Source organism: Eretmochelys imbricata, chromosome 1, assembly GCF_965152235.1.
Source record: "Eretmochelys imbricata isolate rEreImb1 chromosome 1, rEreImb1.hap1, whole genome shotgun sequence".
In the NCBI taxonomy this organism is placed as follows: domain Eukaryota; kingdom Metazoa; phylum Chordata; order Testudines; family Cheloniidae; genus Eretmochelys; species Eretmochelys imbricata.
Window position 1 is genome coordinate 62,596,795 of NC_135572.1, and position 15,907 is coordinate 62,612,701.

The 15,907-nt window shown below is 37.7% G+C and overlaps 1 protein-coding gene across 1 annotated transcript; it reads left to right on the top strand.

Moving 5' to 3' along the window:
* Positions 1–2,873: 2,873 nt before the first annotated feature.
* CCDC122 (coiled-coil domain containing 122) lies at positions 2,874–14,096 on the top strand. The gene is made up of 4 exons (XM_077833336.1): positions 2,874–2,987; positions 8,244–8,642; positions 11,894–12,010; positions 13,947–14,096. The coding sequence occupies exons 1-4, from the start codon at positions 2,874–2,876 to the stop codon at positions 14,094–14,096; spliced, it is 780 nt and encodes a 259-aa protein (XP_077689462.1).
* The last annotated feature ends 1,811 nt before the right edge of the window (positions 14,097–15,907 follow it).

Genomic DNA, 15,907 nt, shown 5'->3' on the forward strand with positions numbered 1-15,907 from the left:
CCACAGAAATTGCAGCTGCCAAAGTAATGTTGAATAGAATAGAGGGTGAATTAAGAGTGTAGACAGGCCAAGAGTTCAGGAGTCCCACTATTATTCAGTTTCACCTAAAGAAGCGGGCATAGTTGTTTTCCTGATTTAAAATAAATTTGAAATGTATTTGATCATTAGCCTTGCCCCTCCCATGTCTCAAAACGATATAGAGAAATCATCTGAGAGGAAAATCTCTACATTTTCCTATTGTGGACAAAAATGCTGGAAAATGGAGTACTCCTCAGTGGCTCTCCTAATATAGCTATGGCGACGTGGTCCATACACAGCAATGAGGCCAAAACTGTATGGGGGAAAAGCAGCTGCTCATGTCCAGTACTCCCCACAGACCCAGTTCATGGCTAAATTATGTGCTGGTGACTGCAATTTAGTACTGAAGATATCCTTAATATGTGCCCCTTTCATGCACATTTTTTCCAGAGCATTTAGCATTTAGCCAGTTTACTTGACTGTACAGTGATTTTCTGTCTTTAATTAACCTTTATGTGAAGTGATACAAACAATATCAATAGGCTTCAGATAAATGGTTGTAAATGAAGTCAATCTGACAAACACATTGTGTTCTCTATGATTGTTTCACTACTGTGTCTTTTTTTCAGTTTTTTCTATTTTTTGTTTTACCTGAAGAAGGGATAAAGGGGTAAATAAGCAATATAATTAGGGCTGTCACTTAATCACAGTTAACTTACGCAATTAACTCAAAAAATTAATTGCAATTAATCACAGTTTTAATCACACTGTTAAACAATAGAATACCAACTGAAATTTATTAAATATTTGGGATGTTTTTCTACATTTTAAAATATATTGATTTCAGTTACAACACAGAATACAAAGTGTACAAGTGTACAGTGCTCACTTTATATTATTTTTATTATAAATATTTGCACTGTAAAAATGATAAACAAATAGTATTTTTGAATTTACCACATACAAGTACTGTAGTGCAATCTCTTTATTGTGAAAGTGCACCTTACAAATGTAGATTTTTGTTGTTGTTACATAACTGCACTCAAAAACAAAACAATGTAAAACTTTAGAGCCTACAAGTCTACTCAGTCCTACTTCTTGTGCAGCTAATTGCTAAGAGAAATAAGTTTGTTTACATTTACGGGAGATAATGCTGCCCGCTTCTTGTTTACAATGGCATCTGAAAGTGAGAACAGATGTTCACATGGCACTTTTGTAGCCGGCATTACACGGTATTTTTGTGCTGGATATGCTAAACATTCATATGCCCCTTGATCCTTTGGCCACTATTCCAAAGGACATGCTTCCAGGCTGATGATGCTCGTTAAAAAAATAATGTGTTAATTAAATTTGTGACTGAACTTCTTGGGGGAGAATTGTATGTCTCCTACTCTGTGTTTTACTCGCATTCTGCCATATATTTCATGTTATAGCTGTCTCGGATGATGACTTAGCATGTTGTTCCTTTTAAGAACGCTTTCACTGCAGATTTGACAAAATGCAAAGAAGGTACCAAAGTGAGATTTCTAAAGATAATTTCGAAAGATAGCTACAGCACTCGACCCAAATTTTAAGAATCTGAAGTGCCTTCCAAAGTTGGATTGGGACGGGGTGTGAAGCATGATTTCAGAAGAAGAGCAACACTTCAATGTGGAAACTGCAGAACCCGAATCACAAAAAAAACCACCTTCTGCTGGTGGCATCTGACTCAGATGATGAAAATGAACATGCATTGATCTGCACTGCTTTGGATCGTTATCGAGAAGAATCCATCATCAGCATGGGCACACATCCTCTGGAAAGGTGATTGAAGCATGAAGGGACACATGAATCTTCAGCGCATCTGGCATGTAAGTGTCTTGCAATGCCAGCTACAACAGTGCCATAGGAATGCCTGTTCTCACTTTCAGGTGACACTGTAAACAAGAAGCTGGCAGCATTATCTCCTGCAAATGTAAACAAATTTGTTTGTCTGAGCGACTCGCTGAACAAGAAGTTGGACTGAGTGGACTTGTAGGTGCTAAAGTTTTAAATTGTTTTATTTTTGAATGCAGTTATTTTTTGTACATAATTCTACCTTAATAAGTTCAACTTTCATGATAAAAAGATTGCACTACAGTACTTGTACAAAGTTAATTGAAAAATACTATTTATTTTATTTCTACAGTGCAAATATTTAAAATAAAAATAAATATAAAGAGAGCATAGTACACTTTGTTTTGTGTTATAATTGAAATCAATATATTTGAAAATGTGGAAAACATCCAAAAATATTGATATAAATGGTATTCTATTATTGTTTAACAGCATGATTAATCACACGATTAATGTTTTTAATCACACGCTGAATCACGATAAATTTTTAATCGCTTGACAGCCCTAAATATAATAGGCGTTTATGATTAAATTGCCTCAATCATATATTGCTGTTGCAATGTTAGAAATTACATTAGAACTGCAAGCAAAATCCTCAGCACATGTTGTGACCATATGCAGCTATGACTGTTCATACCAGCTGAGGATCTGCCCCATGAACCAGCAGGAAGAACATTTATAACACTCAACAAAGGAAAAAATGTAGTTTTACAGAAGAAACACCATGGTGTAGATTTTGAATCCTCTATCATCATTTCCTTTGAGTTTCAACCCATTAATTATGTTTCCTTGATGATCAAAAATGGGCCATGATGAATAATTTATTGATCTGGGTTCTTATATGAAGAGTAAGTCCAAGAATATTTTGAAAGTATTGTCCTTTGTCTTTATCAACTGTTTAACATGGGAATCAAACTAGACTATGTGAAAACAATATATTTTTATTCTGTGTTCTTACAATACTACCCTTTTGTCTAGAAATGGCTAAGCAAAATTCTCCATCATTAGTTGAAGTTGTAAAACAAGTAGCAGAACAGCAACATTCACAAGCATCAGAAATAGAAAAAAGCAAAATAGTTCTTTCTCAGTTACAGGTAAGATCTAATTTAGAATGTTGGATTTACAATGTAGTACAATAGACAAGAAAGTATTACTATGAATAAGGGAAGCTGATATTTCTCTATTTTCCTGGGGTATCTTAATTCAAAGTTAAGGCAGTTAGTCCATTCTTAAAAACAATGAGGAGTCCGGTGGCACCTTAAAGACTAACAGATTTATTTGGGCATAAGCTTTTGTGGGTAAAAAACCCTTTTCTTCAGATGCAAGTCTCCATGCATCTGACGAAGTGGGTTTTTTACTCATGAAAGCTTATGCCCAAATAAATGTTAGTCTTTACGGTGCCACTGGACTCCTCATTGTTTTTGTGGATACAGACTAACACAGCTACTCCTCTGATACTTAGTCCATTCTTAATTTACCTTGTTGTACTTAGGTTTTGCCAAAAACAGTATATGCCTATGTCATTATGGTGCAGTTTTAACAGAAGTTTTAATCTTTTATTTTGCAAAAATTTAATTGAAATGGCAAAACTCAAAACATGAAATATAAGCTTAGACCATTTTTCATGGTGGACTGAGTAAAAAAAATGAAGGGTTTGATAGAGAGAGGATAATAAGAGTTTAAAAATCACCATAACAGTTTTTCCACTGGAGTGTTTCACTTTTTGGTATCCTTTTTCAAGAAACCTAAAATCCTTTAGGACATGTGGATTTTGGCTGGATGGGGTGTGTCCTATCTCAGCCCTCACTGCCGTGCGTGTAGGTTTTGTTTGATAATATAATATATTATATACTGGATATATATAGCTATGGCTAAGATTGCATAATGGTTTCTGTTCTGATCCTTGCAAAAACTCCCTTGATTTTCTGAAACTCTCACCTTTTGGACTGAATTATTCAGTCTTGATTTCTATCTGAAAGCTATATTTTTAATATGGGGAGAATAAAAAGGAAATACATTATTTCTGAGCTAAAAATATTCTTTTGACCACTTTTTGGAATAGTCTTACATCTGAAACAGTCAAGGTTTGAAATTTTGCCTGAAAAGTAATTCCTATTTGAGAGCAGTGTACACTCTTCCTCCTGACAAAATCTGTTTTGATTTGATCAAGTTATGTGTATTGGGAAATCACATATTGAGTATGCATATTCAGTAGATTGTTTTTTCTGAGCTCAATGTGCACCTAAGGAAGATAGTTTCACAATCAACGGCAAGTCATCCATACTGCTGAAATCAGTAGCAGAAGGAGAATCACCACTGAGTGATGGGCTCCTGTGGTCTTTTTAAGGTCCACAAGTTAGGGGCCGCTTTATTACCTTATCAATCTACTATCTACCAGCTCCCCTGCATCTATCTACCAGCTCCCCAATTTGGGAGCTCTAAAGTTGCACAGGAGAGGAATCCCCACCTTTGGATCTTCTAAGTTCTGTTGAACAGTGGCTTCCTTCTTTAGACCTTCTTGGGCACATGGCACAGGAATTCCTTTCTGCAGACAATTTTTATGGCTCACCAGAGGGAACCTTGGTCTGTCATGCCTTGAAAGCTTTTATCACCTGCAGGAGAGGTGCTTCCTAAGGGGCATGCAGCAGAATATTGAGATATTGTTGCAGCAAATATTTCTAGATTATAATATTTACACAGGTTATATGCAACTTTTGGGAAGCCTACGGAGCTTCAAAGTCCTGGACAATTACACTCACTCATTTTCTTTTAGTTTCTTCCTTTTTTTAACCTAGAACATTCCATACAAAAGCTAGCATTAATGTTAAGATTGAATAGTTATGAACTCAAAAGTCAGGAAATACCAAAATTAAGATTGTATTTACATCTCTAACTCTACTTCCTTATGTGTATTTCACAGAAAGCACATAAAACAGTTGTTTCTTCTCCAAAATTCAAGATCTTTGCCGTTCGGACCTTTCACTTGTCTATCCTAGATGGCTGGTAGATCAGAGATGATGCCAGTTCTACTGAAAGTTTCTCTCTTGTTATCTAAGATTTGACAAAAGTTCTATATAAACAATATAGGGTCATTCTCCTTAATCCTGTCAAGGAATTCAGCTTCATAGATGATGTCCCTCCTCATACCGTTATCCAGGTCCTCCATGTAACAGTCCTGCCTAACAGCATGCCTGCACTCTAAATTGTTTATGATAGTGTTCATGATTAGCTCTTCAATTTCTGGACATATTGTTAAGTTAATTCTTTTTGGTTTAGTTTGTCAGAGTTCAGTTGTCAAAGTGGTTTACTTTAGAGACTTCAGTACTGTAAGTGGATTCAGCAACTTTACAGCAATGTGACTTAATTTAGACCATTAGTGCTTGCAGCCAAACAGATATCCCTCCTACATTTTCACTTGTCAATGTCCCTTTGAGTAGGTATGCACTCTCCTACTGATACCATCATAGAAAACGGAGATGGAAAAGATATAGTAGGTTATTTTGCCAATCACTACTATTTCATTATTGTTTTATATTGTGAGATGCTGAGTCCAGTCTAGTTTTATTCATAGATATTAAGACCAGAAGGCACCATTATCATCAGCTAGGCTGATTTACTTTAACAAAGGCCATAGAATTTCATCAACTGATTCCCACATCAAACCCATAAATCTGGCTGAGCTACGGCTTGATTTAAAGTGATGGAAAATCCACCACAGCCCCGGATAAGTTGTTCCAAGAGACAATTACCCTCACTGTTAAATATTTCTGAATTATTTCTAGTGTGCATTTGCCTAGTTTCAGCTTCCAGCCATCAGATCTCATTATGCCTTTGCCTGCTAAATTAAAGAGCTCTCTATTGTCAGAAATCTTCTCCCCATCTAGGTTCTTACAGATCTTAATCAAGTCACCTCTTAACCTTCTCTTGGATTAACTAAACAGATCTCACTTCTTTAGACTCTCAGTGTTAGGCAGATTTTCCAGTCCTTGAATCATTCTCATAGATCTTTTCTGAACTCTTTACTATTGTTCAACATCCTTTTAAAAATGTGGACACCAGAACTGGACCCAGTATTCCAGTAATAGTCTCTCTAATGTTGTGTATGCTGTTAATACCCTACTCCTACTTGATATTCCCCTGCCTATACTTCTAAGAATCATATTTGCTCTCTTAGCATCTGCATTACGAGGTGAGTTAGTGTTTAGCGGGTTGTCCTCATGACCCCTAAATCCATTTCTGAACCTTCCAAAATACAGTCCATAGTCCTATTAACGTGCCCTACATTCTTGGTTCCTAAATGTATGACCATGCATTTAGCTGTATTAAAACATTTTGATCAAGTAAGCCCAGTTTACTACAAAATTGAGATCTCTTTGTAGAGATCCCGCGACAGAAATCTGTCTTTATCATCATTTACCTCTCCACCAATTATTGTGTCATCAACAAACTTTAGCAGTGATGCTTTTATATTTTCTTCCAGATTACCGATAAAGAGATTGAATAGCACTGGGCCCAGAGCAGACCCTTGTTATATCTCATTAGAAATGAGTCATAGATGCATAGATATTTAGGTCAGAAGGGACCATTATGATCATCTAGTCTGACCTCCTGCACAACGCAGGCCACAGAATTTCACCCACCACTCCTGCAAAAAACCTCACACCTATATCTGTGCTATTGAAGTCCTCAAATCGTAGTTTAAAGACTTCAAGGAGCAGAGAATCCTCCAGCAAGTGACCCGTGCCCCATGCTACAGAGGAAGGCGAAAAAGCTCCAGGGCCTCTTCTAATCTGCCCTGGAGGAAAATTCCTTCCTGACCCCAGATATGGCGATCAGTTAAACTCTGAGCATATGGGCAAGATTCATCAGCCAGATACTACAGAAAATTCTTTCCTGGGTAACTCGGATCCCACCCCATCTAATATCCCATCACAGGCCATTGGGCCTATTTACCATGAATATTTAATTACCATATCCCATCATAAGCCATCATTGGATGACAATTCACCATTTACAATTACTTTTTAGATGAATCACTTAGCCAGTTTTTAATCAATTAATATGTGCCCCAATGATTTTGTATATTGCTATTTTTTTTCTCAGAATGTCAGGTGGTACTAAGTCAAATGCCTTCTAAAAGTCCTGGAGATCACAAGATTTAGGCTTATCTAGACTAGGAAAAAGTGATTGATGCTAAGAAGATCTGAGTTAACAGGAACTAAGGACCATCCCTACCTCTCACTGCAAGTGAAAGACACACTTCCTTGACCTAAAAAGGCACACTTCCTTGACCTAAAACACATAGCAGCACATACATTTTTACAAAACTCCATACCTAAACACAAAACCCTACACTGCACATGCAATTCTCCCCCTTGGGAGAACATGAGAAAGAGAGAACAAACTACACCTGATGGATGTTACTCATGTCACTTAATGCATGATTGGAAGGCACTCAGATATTATGGTGATGAGAGCAGTGTAAGAACCTAGATCGAATTGAGTTAGCTAAACCCAATTAACTCAACCACATTTCCTAATATAGAAGCAGGGTGACACCTTTACCTTGGTTTTAGCCTGTTGCCTCCTGATTTTACCCTGCATCTGCAATAGGAAAAGCAGTTGAGTTTAGTTTGGCCTAAACTCCTAGTTTAGATAAAACATTAGGGAGACTGATACAGTTAGGGTCTCTGACACATCCCACTATACATCATTTGACTATGAGGAAGCTGAACCCATTTGAAAGATAACAAATTTCATGTACACTTACCTTTAAGACCAATAGGATAAAGCAGGGGTCGGCAATCTTTCAGAAGTGGTGTGCCGAGTCTTCATTTATTCACTCTAATTTAAGGTTTTGCGGGCCAGTACTACATTTTAACGTTTTTAGAAGGTCTCTCTCTATAAGTCTATAATATGTAACTAAACTATTGTTGGATGTAAAGTAAATAAGGTTTTTAAAATGTTTAAGAAACTTCATTTAAAATTAAATGAAAATGCAGAGCCCCCCAGACCGGTGGCCAGGACCCAGGCAGTGTGAGCGCCACTGAAAATCAGCTTGCTTGCTGCCTTTGGCACATGTGCCATAGGTTGCCTACCCCTGGGATAAAGCCTCAGATATTGTCACCTATCATGTCTCTTGGTGATGATTTTAGGAAATGGAACTCTAGTGATCTCTTCTATTCAAACTATTTTTTTAAGTTGTATAGATTTCTTTATTGTGTGTTCTGTATAAAATGAAAAGAAAGAATTCTGTTAACTAAATGTAAACAATATTGTTTAAATAGCCTACTGCTATACTCCCAAACATTGGCTTTCCACTGAAAGGAGAATATTATAACATTTTACAGGCTGAGCTTCAAGAACTTGAAAAACAAATGGAGTCTGCTTTATTAGAAACAAAGGCAACAGAAAGGCAAATTTATCAGCAAGATGATGACATAGAAACTACAAAATATCACTGTGAAAATCTGGAGTCCCAAGTCAGATCCCTGTATGCTGAAAAGATAAGGCTGAAACTTGACACAGAAGCAGCGCAAGAAGAATTTGAGATGATGCTTTCAAGAAATAGTGCATATCATGAGAAAATAATGGCTCATAAAGAGCGTTATTGGGAAGCAGAAAGCAAAATGCCAGTTATGCTCGAACTTGCTAAAAAACGAGACATGGTTAAAGAGCTAAAGACAAAGAAAGAAGAATTAATGAATGATCTCCAGAATCCTGAAGGACAAGTTATAAAACAAGTGCAGGTCAGATGTTTCTGTTTCTACATACCTTTCCTATTGTGTACAAAAATATTTTACAATTTAAAATTATAATCTGGTCTAGCTTTGCAGTGCTTGCTATGGTGTGCGGATATGTGGAATATCTGGGTTCATTGCCCAAGCCAGATTGAGTAAATGGTGATCTTAGCTTACAGCAAAAATGGTACCAGCCACTATTCTTGATGTTTGATTCCAAAAGCTAGGTTCACCTGATATAACAACATTAACTTGGCTGTGAGGAAACTACAGTGCTGTCAGTTAAAATTCATCCACTGTTATTTGTAGGATACTGCAGGGTCTTGGATAAACCTACATATACACTTTTCAAACACACACTGTATATCCCTGTAAATGTTACATTACCACTGTCAGCTAACAGCACATTGTTTAGTTGGTAACAAATTGTACTTGAGCTATGTGTGAACAGAAGGTGGAGGGGGTGAGAAAAGATGACATAAGAAGGGAGAAGGAGAAAAAACATCAATTTTATTATGTCTAATCTCTAGCAATCGTGTGTGTGTGTAATTTTAATGCTTTATTAAATTTGTAAAAGTTAAAGCAGTCTGAGCTGCAAAAATGTACAACTATAGAGGAAAACTAAGTAACTGCATATTTGAAATTGTCTTAGAATCACAGAGTCTAATTCTGATGTAACTTACACTGGTATAAATCAGAAGTAACTCCACTGGAGTTACACTATTATAACAGTAATGTGAGATTAGATTAAACCTACAGCTCCCAGACTAAAAAAACAAAAACAAATTATCACAATAAACCAAGTCTTGCAACAAGATTAATGGACAAAATTAAGGCTTGACATAGGAAAGTTATGTCTCATACGGACTAGAATGGGGGTTGCACCTGCTTCTGCAAGGGCTAAGTTTGTTCAGGTTTTAGTGTCTCTTTCTTACATAAATGGCATTAAACTTTTACATTTGTTCAGATATGCCATAATCTGTATCCTCCCCCGCAGATCTATAGTGGCAAAAGTGTATATTACATAGGTGATCAAGTGATTATATGCACTAAAGCTTCGAATTTAAGGTTTATGTAAATGTATACATACATCTATATTCACATCTGGTGCTATAAAGAGGAACATGGAAGATATGCTCTCTTTTTGCTGCCTATAAACTCTATAAATTGTTGTGCTTTCTTTCTGTGGCTTGTGATTGCATATACTTTAAATTCCATGTGGCTTTTCTACCATAAAAAAGCCTATGTAGAATGAAGGTTTTATCTTGTAATCCCCTCTTTCTTCTCTGAGAATGAACTCTATAGAGAAACCAGCTTTTTTATTATAAATCATTTAGTTATGTAGGCGACATTGCTATTTGAGCATAATCAGAGAAAATTACAATAGATGAAAAATGATTTATTACATGTAAATCCATTTATAAATGTGGCCCTTCTGCCACGTGGAGTCGGCAGCAACAAGGGCTGGGTTCATAGTTTAGGGGTTTATCTTAACACTATAAAACAGAACGGGCTTGAGCCCCCACCCAGTAATCTGGGAAAACTGAACACTACCTCCAGGCGCCTTTAAGAGGCAATACGTCCACACTCGCAAGCACTGAATCTATGTATAACAAACAAGAACTTTTATTAAAAGGGAAAAGGAACCAAGCATTAGTTTGGGAAAACATCACAACCATATTCAAAAGCATGTGATCATGTGATCATCCCACCCCAGAATATGCTGGCAGTGTGGAAGTCCCACAAACAAGTGTTCTTTTAACAAGCCACTCCCCTCTCCCTCCACTGCACCCCACTCACAGTTGCTGTCCTTGCTCAGCAAAGACCTAGGGTTCAGAGGTGCGTTCATGTGAGTTCACCTCCCACTCACGGGGTGGCGGGGAATCAAGCGATGCCTCAGCTGCTGCTGCCATAGACGCTGCAATTGGCTCGCAGTTGCCACCATTCCCTCTGTATCTCTGCCCGCTGCCGCCACTGCGCCACCGTTCACTCTGCTCCCATTGGCCTCTACACCCTCGCTTTCTCTGCTGCCACCTGCAGCTCTGCTGTAACCTCTGTGACACCATGTCTTGAGGTCCCACCTCCTAACCCAGTTCTCAGTGATTTCAGAAATTCATGGGGAATCTCACTGCTAGTACAGGCTGTTTTGCTGAAATGCTGCCCCACAGCAGGTCTAAGAGCAGGTCTATACTTAAAATGCTGCATGGGCACAACTGTGCCACCATTGTGAAGACCTGGCCTAAGGATTAGCATTTAGAACTGGGTCTCAGAGACTTCAGCTGTAGTGATCGCTTAAAAAATCAAAACACTCTCTCTCTCTTACTTTTTAAAGACAGAACTGATTACATTCAGTTGAGAGAGAGAGAGAGTGCGCGCATGTGTGGAGGGAATGTCAAATAGCATCTAAGACACTTAGAAAGACCCCACACCACACCACCCCATCCCCACTCTCTCTCCCCTTTCATTGAGATTTGGCATCTCTGTCCCCTGCTTAGCGAGTGCAGTTCAGTTGATGGTGACCCCCTCAATCAGCACGTGCTAAGCACAGTTCTGCTTCCCTTTACAATAAGGATAACATTTCTTTACCCCTGCACTCAATGCTAAAGTGATTTGTAACCCAACACCACCCAAAATTGATCGCTTTGTCAGCACAGTTTGTCTGAGGCAGAGTAGGTGTGTTCATGTAAATACAGTTGGGTCCTCAAGTCTTCCCCCAACCCCCAGCTCATCACTAGATGTCAGGGGAGAGTTCATTCCCTGCTTACACTTTGATAAACACAATAGCCAAAATTCCATTAGCATTAGATTTCACATGGGAGGAGAATGTAATTCACATATTATGCACATTATTACATAATCAGTTGATTGAATTTTTAAAGTTGACTACTGGTATATATATATACCAGTACTGGTATATATGCACACTTCTAAAAACTTTTTTTTTTAAAAAAGTTGTGTGTGCAATAGTGTGCTAGATAAATTCAAATTGTTACAGCCCTGTAGCTGTAGCCATGTCCACAGCAATATTACTGTGTAGTTTTTGTAAATATATCAATACATATAATTTGCTAGGTAGGCAGGAAGTTTATTTAAGTCAAACTTTTAAATTGTTGAACTTATTTCTTTAGCTAAAGTCAATGTTTATGCAAACAGATTGTTAAAATGAAATTATAGACGGTAAACAATTATACTAGAGTTATTTTTGTTTTACAAATGGGGTTTGGGGTCTTTTTGTTTTTAATTCCCACGTGTATCTTCAGGAAGAAATTACACATTTAATAAAGGAAGTTACTATGGTAAAAGAGTCTATCGATGAAAAGAAAAAATTGCTTGAAGAAGAGAAAAAAGTGCACGCTAAGCTTAGAAAAGAGATTGAGGTAAGGTTTAGAGTTATTCGACTAGAATATAATTACAGTCATATGACAGAACATACATATTGTAGTTGAAGTTCTAAAATATTTTACTAAACAGGTTGCTACATATCCAAGCATATACATTAACCAATGATAACACCATTAAACTCAAATCCTGAAGAATACTTAATATTGGTAAAACTCATCTAACCTTGAGAGCTTGAATTTTTGAGAGCATGGGAAAAATTTTAGTCATCAGCATTTTCCACCGCAACAGCTTAGGAAGAAATACAGCCACGAGATCTTAGAATACTGTCAATCACTTCTCCTTTGCCTTCTTCTGAAAGCGAATGAAGAGATTGCTGAACTTGTAACACTTGTTGTTTCTTGAAGTTGCTCTTTATAGGTGGCAAGTTTAAGATGTTTGGGGAAAGGAGGTAATATTGGGAATTTTAAAAAAGAGTCTGCAATGGGATAGTATGTAGAATTTACCTAAAACGGTTTACTACTTGTTTCTGTCTTGACTGTTCATTGCTTGCCCTATGGTACCTGATATCTAACCAATGGAAGAATCAATTGCATGAAGAAAATGGCCTTCCTGAGCACCTTCAAAATTTGAGCTGTCTGTAAAGTAGAGAAAGCACAACTCCTCCTAATTTGCTATGTGCCCAAATATTAATTGTTATGAAGTTATTGTTTAAATAGTTGAGTGATATTCAAAAGTACATCTGAGAGGCGTTGAGCCTCAGACTTACATACCCTTTGTCTTGTTAGGCAAATTAAATGTCATAAAATGTAATGATCTGATTCAAAGCCTGATAATACAAAGGTTTTGAACAGATTTGAGACTAGCTCAGTAGAGCACTACAATATGGAAGGGAGAGAGGGGATTTTTTTCAGATTACAAGGAACAGGAGAAAATTCTTAAACTGAAAACACAACCATTTTAAGATCCTAGGTCAACTGTCTGTTCTTCGGCATCTGAAAACAGACCTTTTTATCATGACAAAATCCATCCGAGAAAGATAGAGGAGGAGTTTTAGGTCATCTGAAAGCACTTTGTAAAACATTAGGTTATCAGAATAAATGTAATTAATGCCCTTTATACTCCAGTCAGTTAATATCTACTTTATGACTGTTGCAGGCTGAAAATTAACTCTGATCCTGGGGTTACTTTCCATTTTCTTTAAGTTATTTAGACTGTGAGCTCTGTAGATCTCAGAGGAAAGGGGAATCTGAAAAAAACCAAACCCCAACCGAAAACACAAAGCACACGCACACACACACACACCCCCCCTTTGAGACTATCCTTTTTTTTTGTTAAAATCCTAGAAGGTTCCGCAAGGCAAATGCCTTGGTCTATGAGGTGTTTGGATGGAGAACTCCTAGGCCAAAGTCTGCGAAGCATTTGGTTGATTTTATAATATGAATATTGGAGACTATAAAGAGATCATCTAACTCAGGCGTTCCCAAACTTCATTGCACCATGACCCCCTTCTGACAACAAAGTTACTACATAACCCTGGGATGGGGCCGCAGCCTGAGCCCCGCTGCCCTGGGTGGGGTGGAAAGGGAACCACAGCTTGAGCCCTGCTGCCCCAGGTGGCACTGGAGCTAGAGCTTCAGCTTCAGCCCTGGGTCCCTGCAAGTCTAATGCTGGCCCTGGTGACCACATTGAAATTGGGCCATGACCTACTTTGGGGTCCTGACCCACAGTTTGAGAACTGCTGGTCGAACTTATTCTCTAGTAACCTAAGTTACAGTCAAATCCAGTTTTTGAGGAATGAAACAGTATCTTCACCCCTCTACTCTTTGTATTGTCTATACTCTTTTCTGTACAAATCAACATTGGCCAGAGCAGTGCAGCTTTCCTGACCATAGAGCCCTGCCAGCTACATTAGTCTGAATCTTTGTGTTACCTGCCAACAGTCCTCAGATGTATTTTATTCTGTTTTATTAGGTACAGAATAAAAGATGTGATGCTATTCTAAAACGTTTGCATTGTCAACTGAACAAACTCCAGTCGAACAGAAGACAGGGGCACTGGAACATTCAACAGATGGAAAAAAAGGCAGCTGAACTAAGAAAGTGTGTCGGAGCAATAGAGTGATATATAAGACAGTATAATACAATGCTCAGCAATTTATAACATATGCCATCCTTTATATATAACAGGTGGTTGTTGGAAATAATCCCTTGAACTTTGGACTAAGGATGAGTGATTTTTCCCCCCTCCTACTCTGTGCCCTAAAATACTTTGTGTTCTGTGCCAACCTTTAATGGCCTAAAGCAATGTTCTCTTTTGTTCATGGGGCAAGTGACTGCTCAGGAAGGAATTTATTACAATTCCCAGACTGCCTTCAAAAGCATCTACCAACATTTGCAAATCCCTTAAGACCATATAAATTTGGAAAGTTCCTTTTCGTTTGGTTGGAGGTTTTTTTTAGATCAAGTTCTGCATTGTTTTTCACTCTGGGAAATTCATATGAGGTGGATAATTGCATTTAATGAGCTACAAAAGCTTCAGCTCTTTCAAGCACAGCTCTAATCAGTGCAGTGTACTAAGTAACTCTGAGCTCTCTGGTAGTATTTTGCCATGTGGAAGAGTCAGCTGTACAAGATACTATAGCATTCCCGCTCGCCGTGTGCCAGGATTCCCCTCACCCTAGCACAAGTGTGTGGGAGAGAAAGAAGGCATACACAGTCTTTCCTGCTTGCTTACCACGAAAGGGCCAGGGTCAATCACAGGTTAAGAATGGCGCCTCCTAAAACACAATCGCTTCCAGAGCTCCCGGTAAGGCTGTGCAGCACTACACTACCCCTTCCTCAGCGTTGTGGCTAAATGCCACAGTCTAACTCTATAGAGGCTACAGTATGGGTAAAATTAATTCTAGTAAAGAAAGATCACTTTCTAGAGACCAGTTTTGTTTGAAACACACAGATGTATGTTTTCTGGGGTTGGGGGATGAAAGGAACGTAAAGAGTAAAATGGCAGTTTAGAATGACATGGTGCTGCAGATTCCTCCATCCTTCCGAACCAGTCCCTCTGTTAGGACCTGAGACTATTCCTATTGGTACCAATATCAAAACTCTTCTTGGATTCAGATGGACTAGGATCAGACCTTTGTTGTACACTGTTGATCTATGTCACAGTGAAAGAAGAGGGAGACAACATGGTATGATGGCCTTTTCCCTGGCCAACAAACAAACCAGCCAACCCAAACATTATTTAAACTGTAATTTTTTAAAAACCAGCTTTGTGCAGACTTTTTTACTGCTCTGGACAATAGAAAATGTGGAAGTTCAGCACAACATTACCAAGTTCTGTCAATTCACTTTTTTCTTGTCTGTACTGAGGTTTTGTTTTCACAGAACTGATCACTTGTTTGTCTTGTACTTCTTCAATTAACTTTCTGTGCTCAAAGTCAAAGCTTCAGAGGAGCACACAGAGCATCGTAATTACAAGACTTAAGTCATGCATTTCCCCAAGACTTTTGGAAAAGAAAAATGAACACCAAATCACCATTTATTTAAAACTTCATGTCAGAAAGTTAGTGAATAACCAGTTTCTCTGCATAATAATTTTTCTCTGCATGATTTGTATTGTTTTGTACTTTGCATTTCTGGAATTTGTATTCATTGTTTATTCTTATAGTTTAGATGACAATTCACTCTTGAGCCAATCAATAATATTCATATTTATTCCAGAAAGTATTTAATATTGTGTTTGATGAGGTATTGGTTTATGTAATTTACATTTGCCTTTGAGTATGTGCATGTATTTGAGCAAGTTGAATATTTATGTTTTACTTAGTTTTTTCTTATTAAACTGTCTAGATACTGTCAGTTTTAGGAAGCTAAAATTAAATGCATCATGACTGTTTTAATTACTGTTTTATTCTTAGTAAGAAAGTTCATATA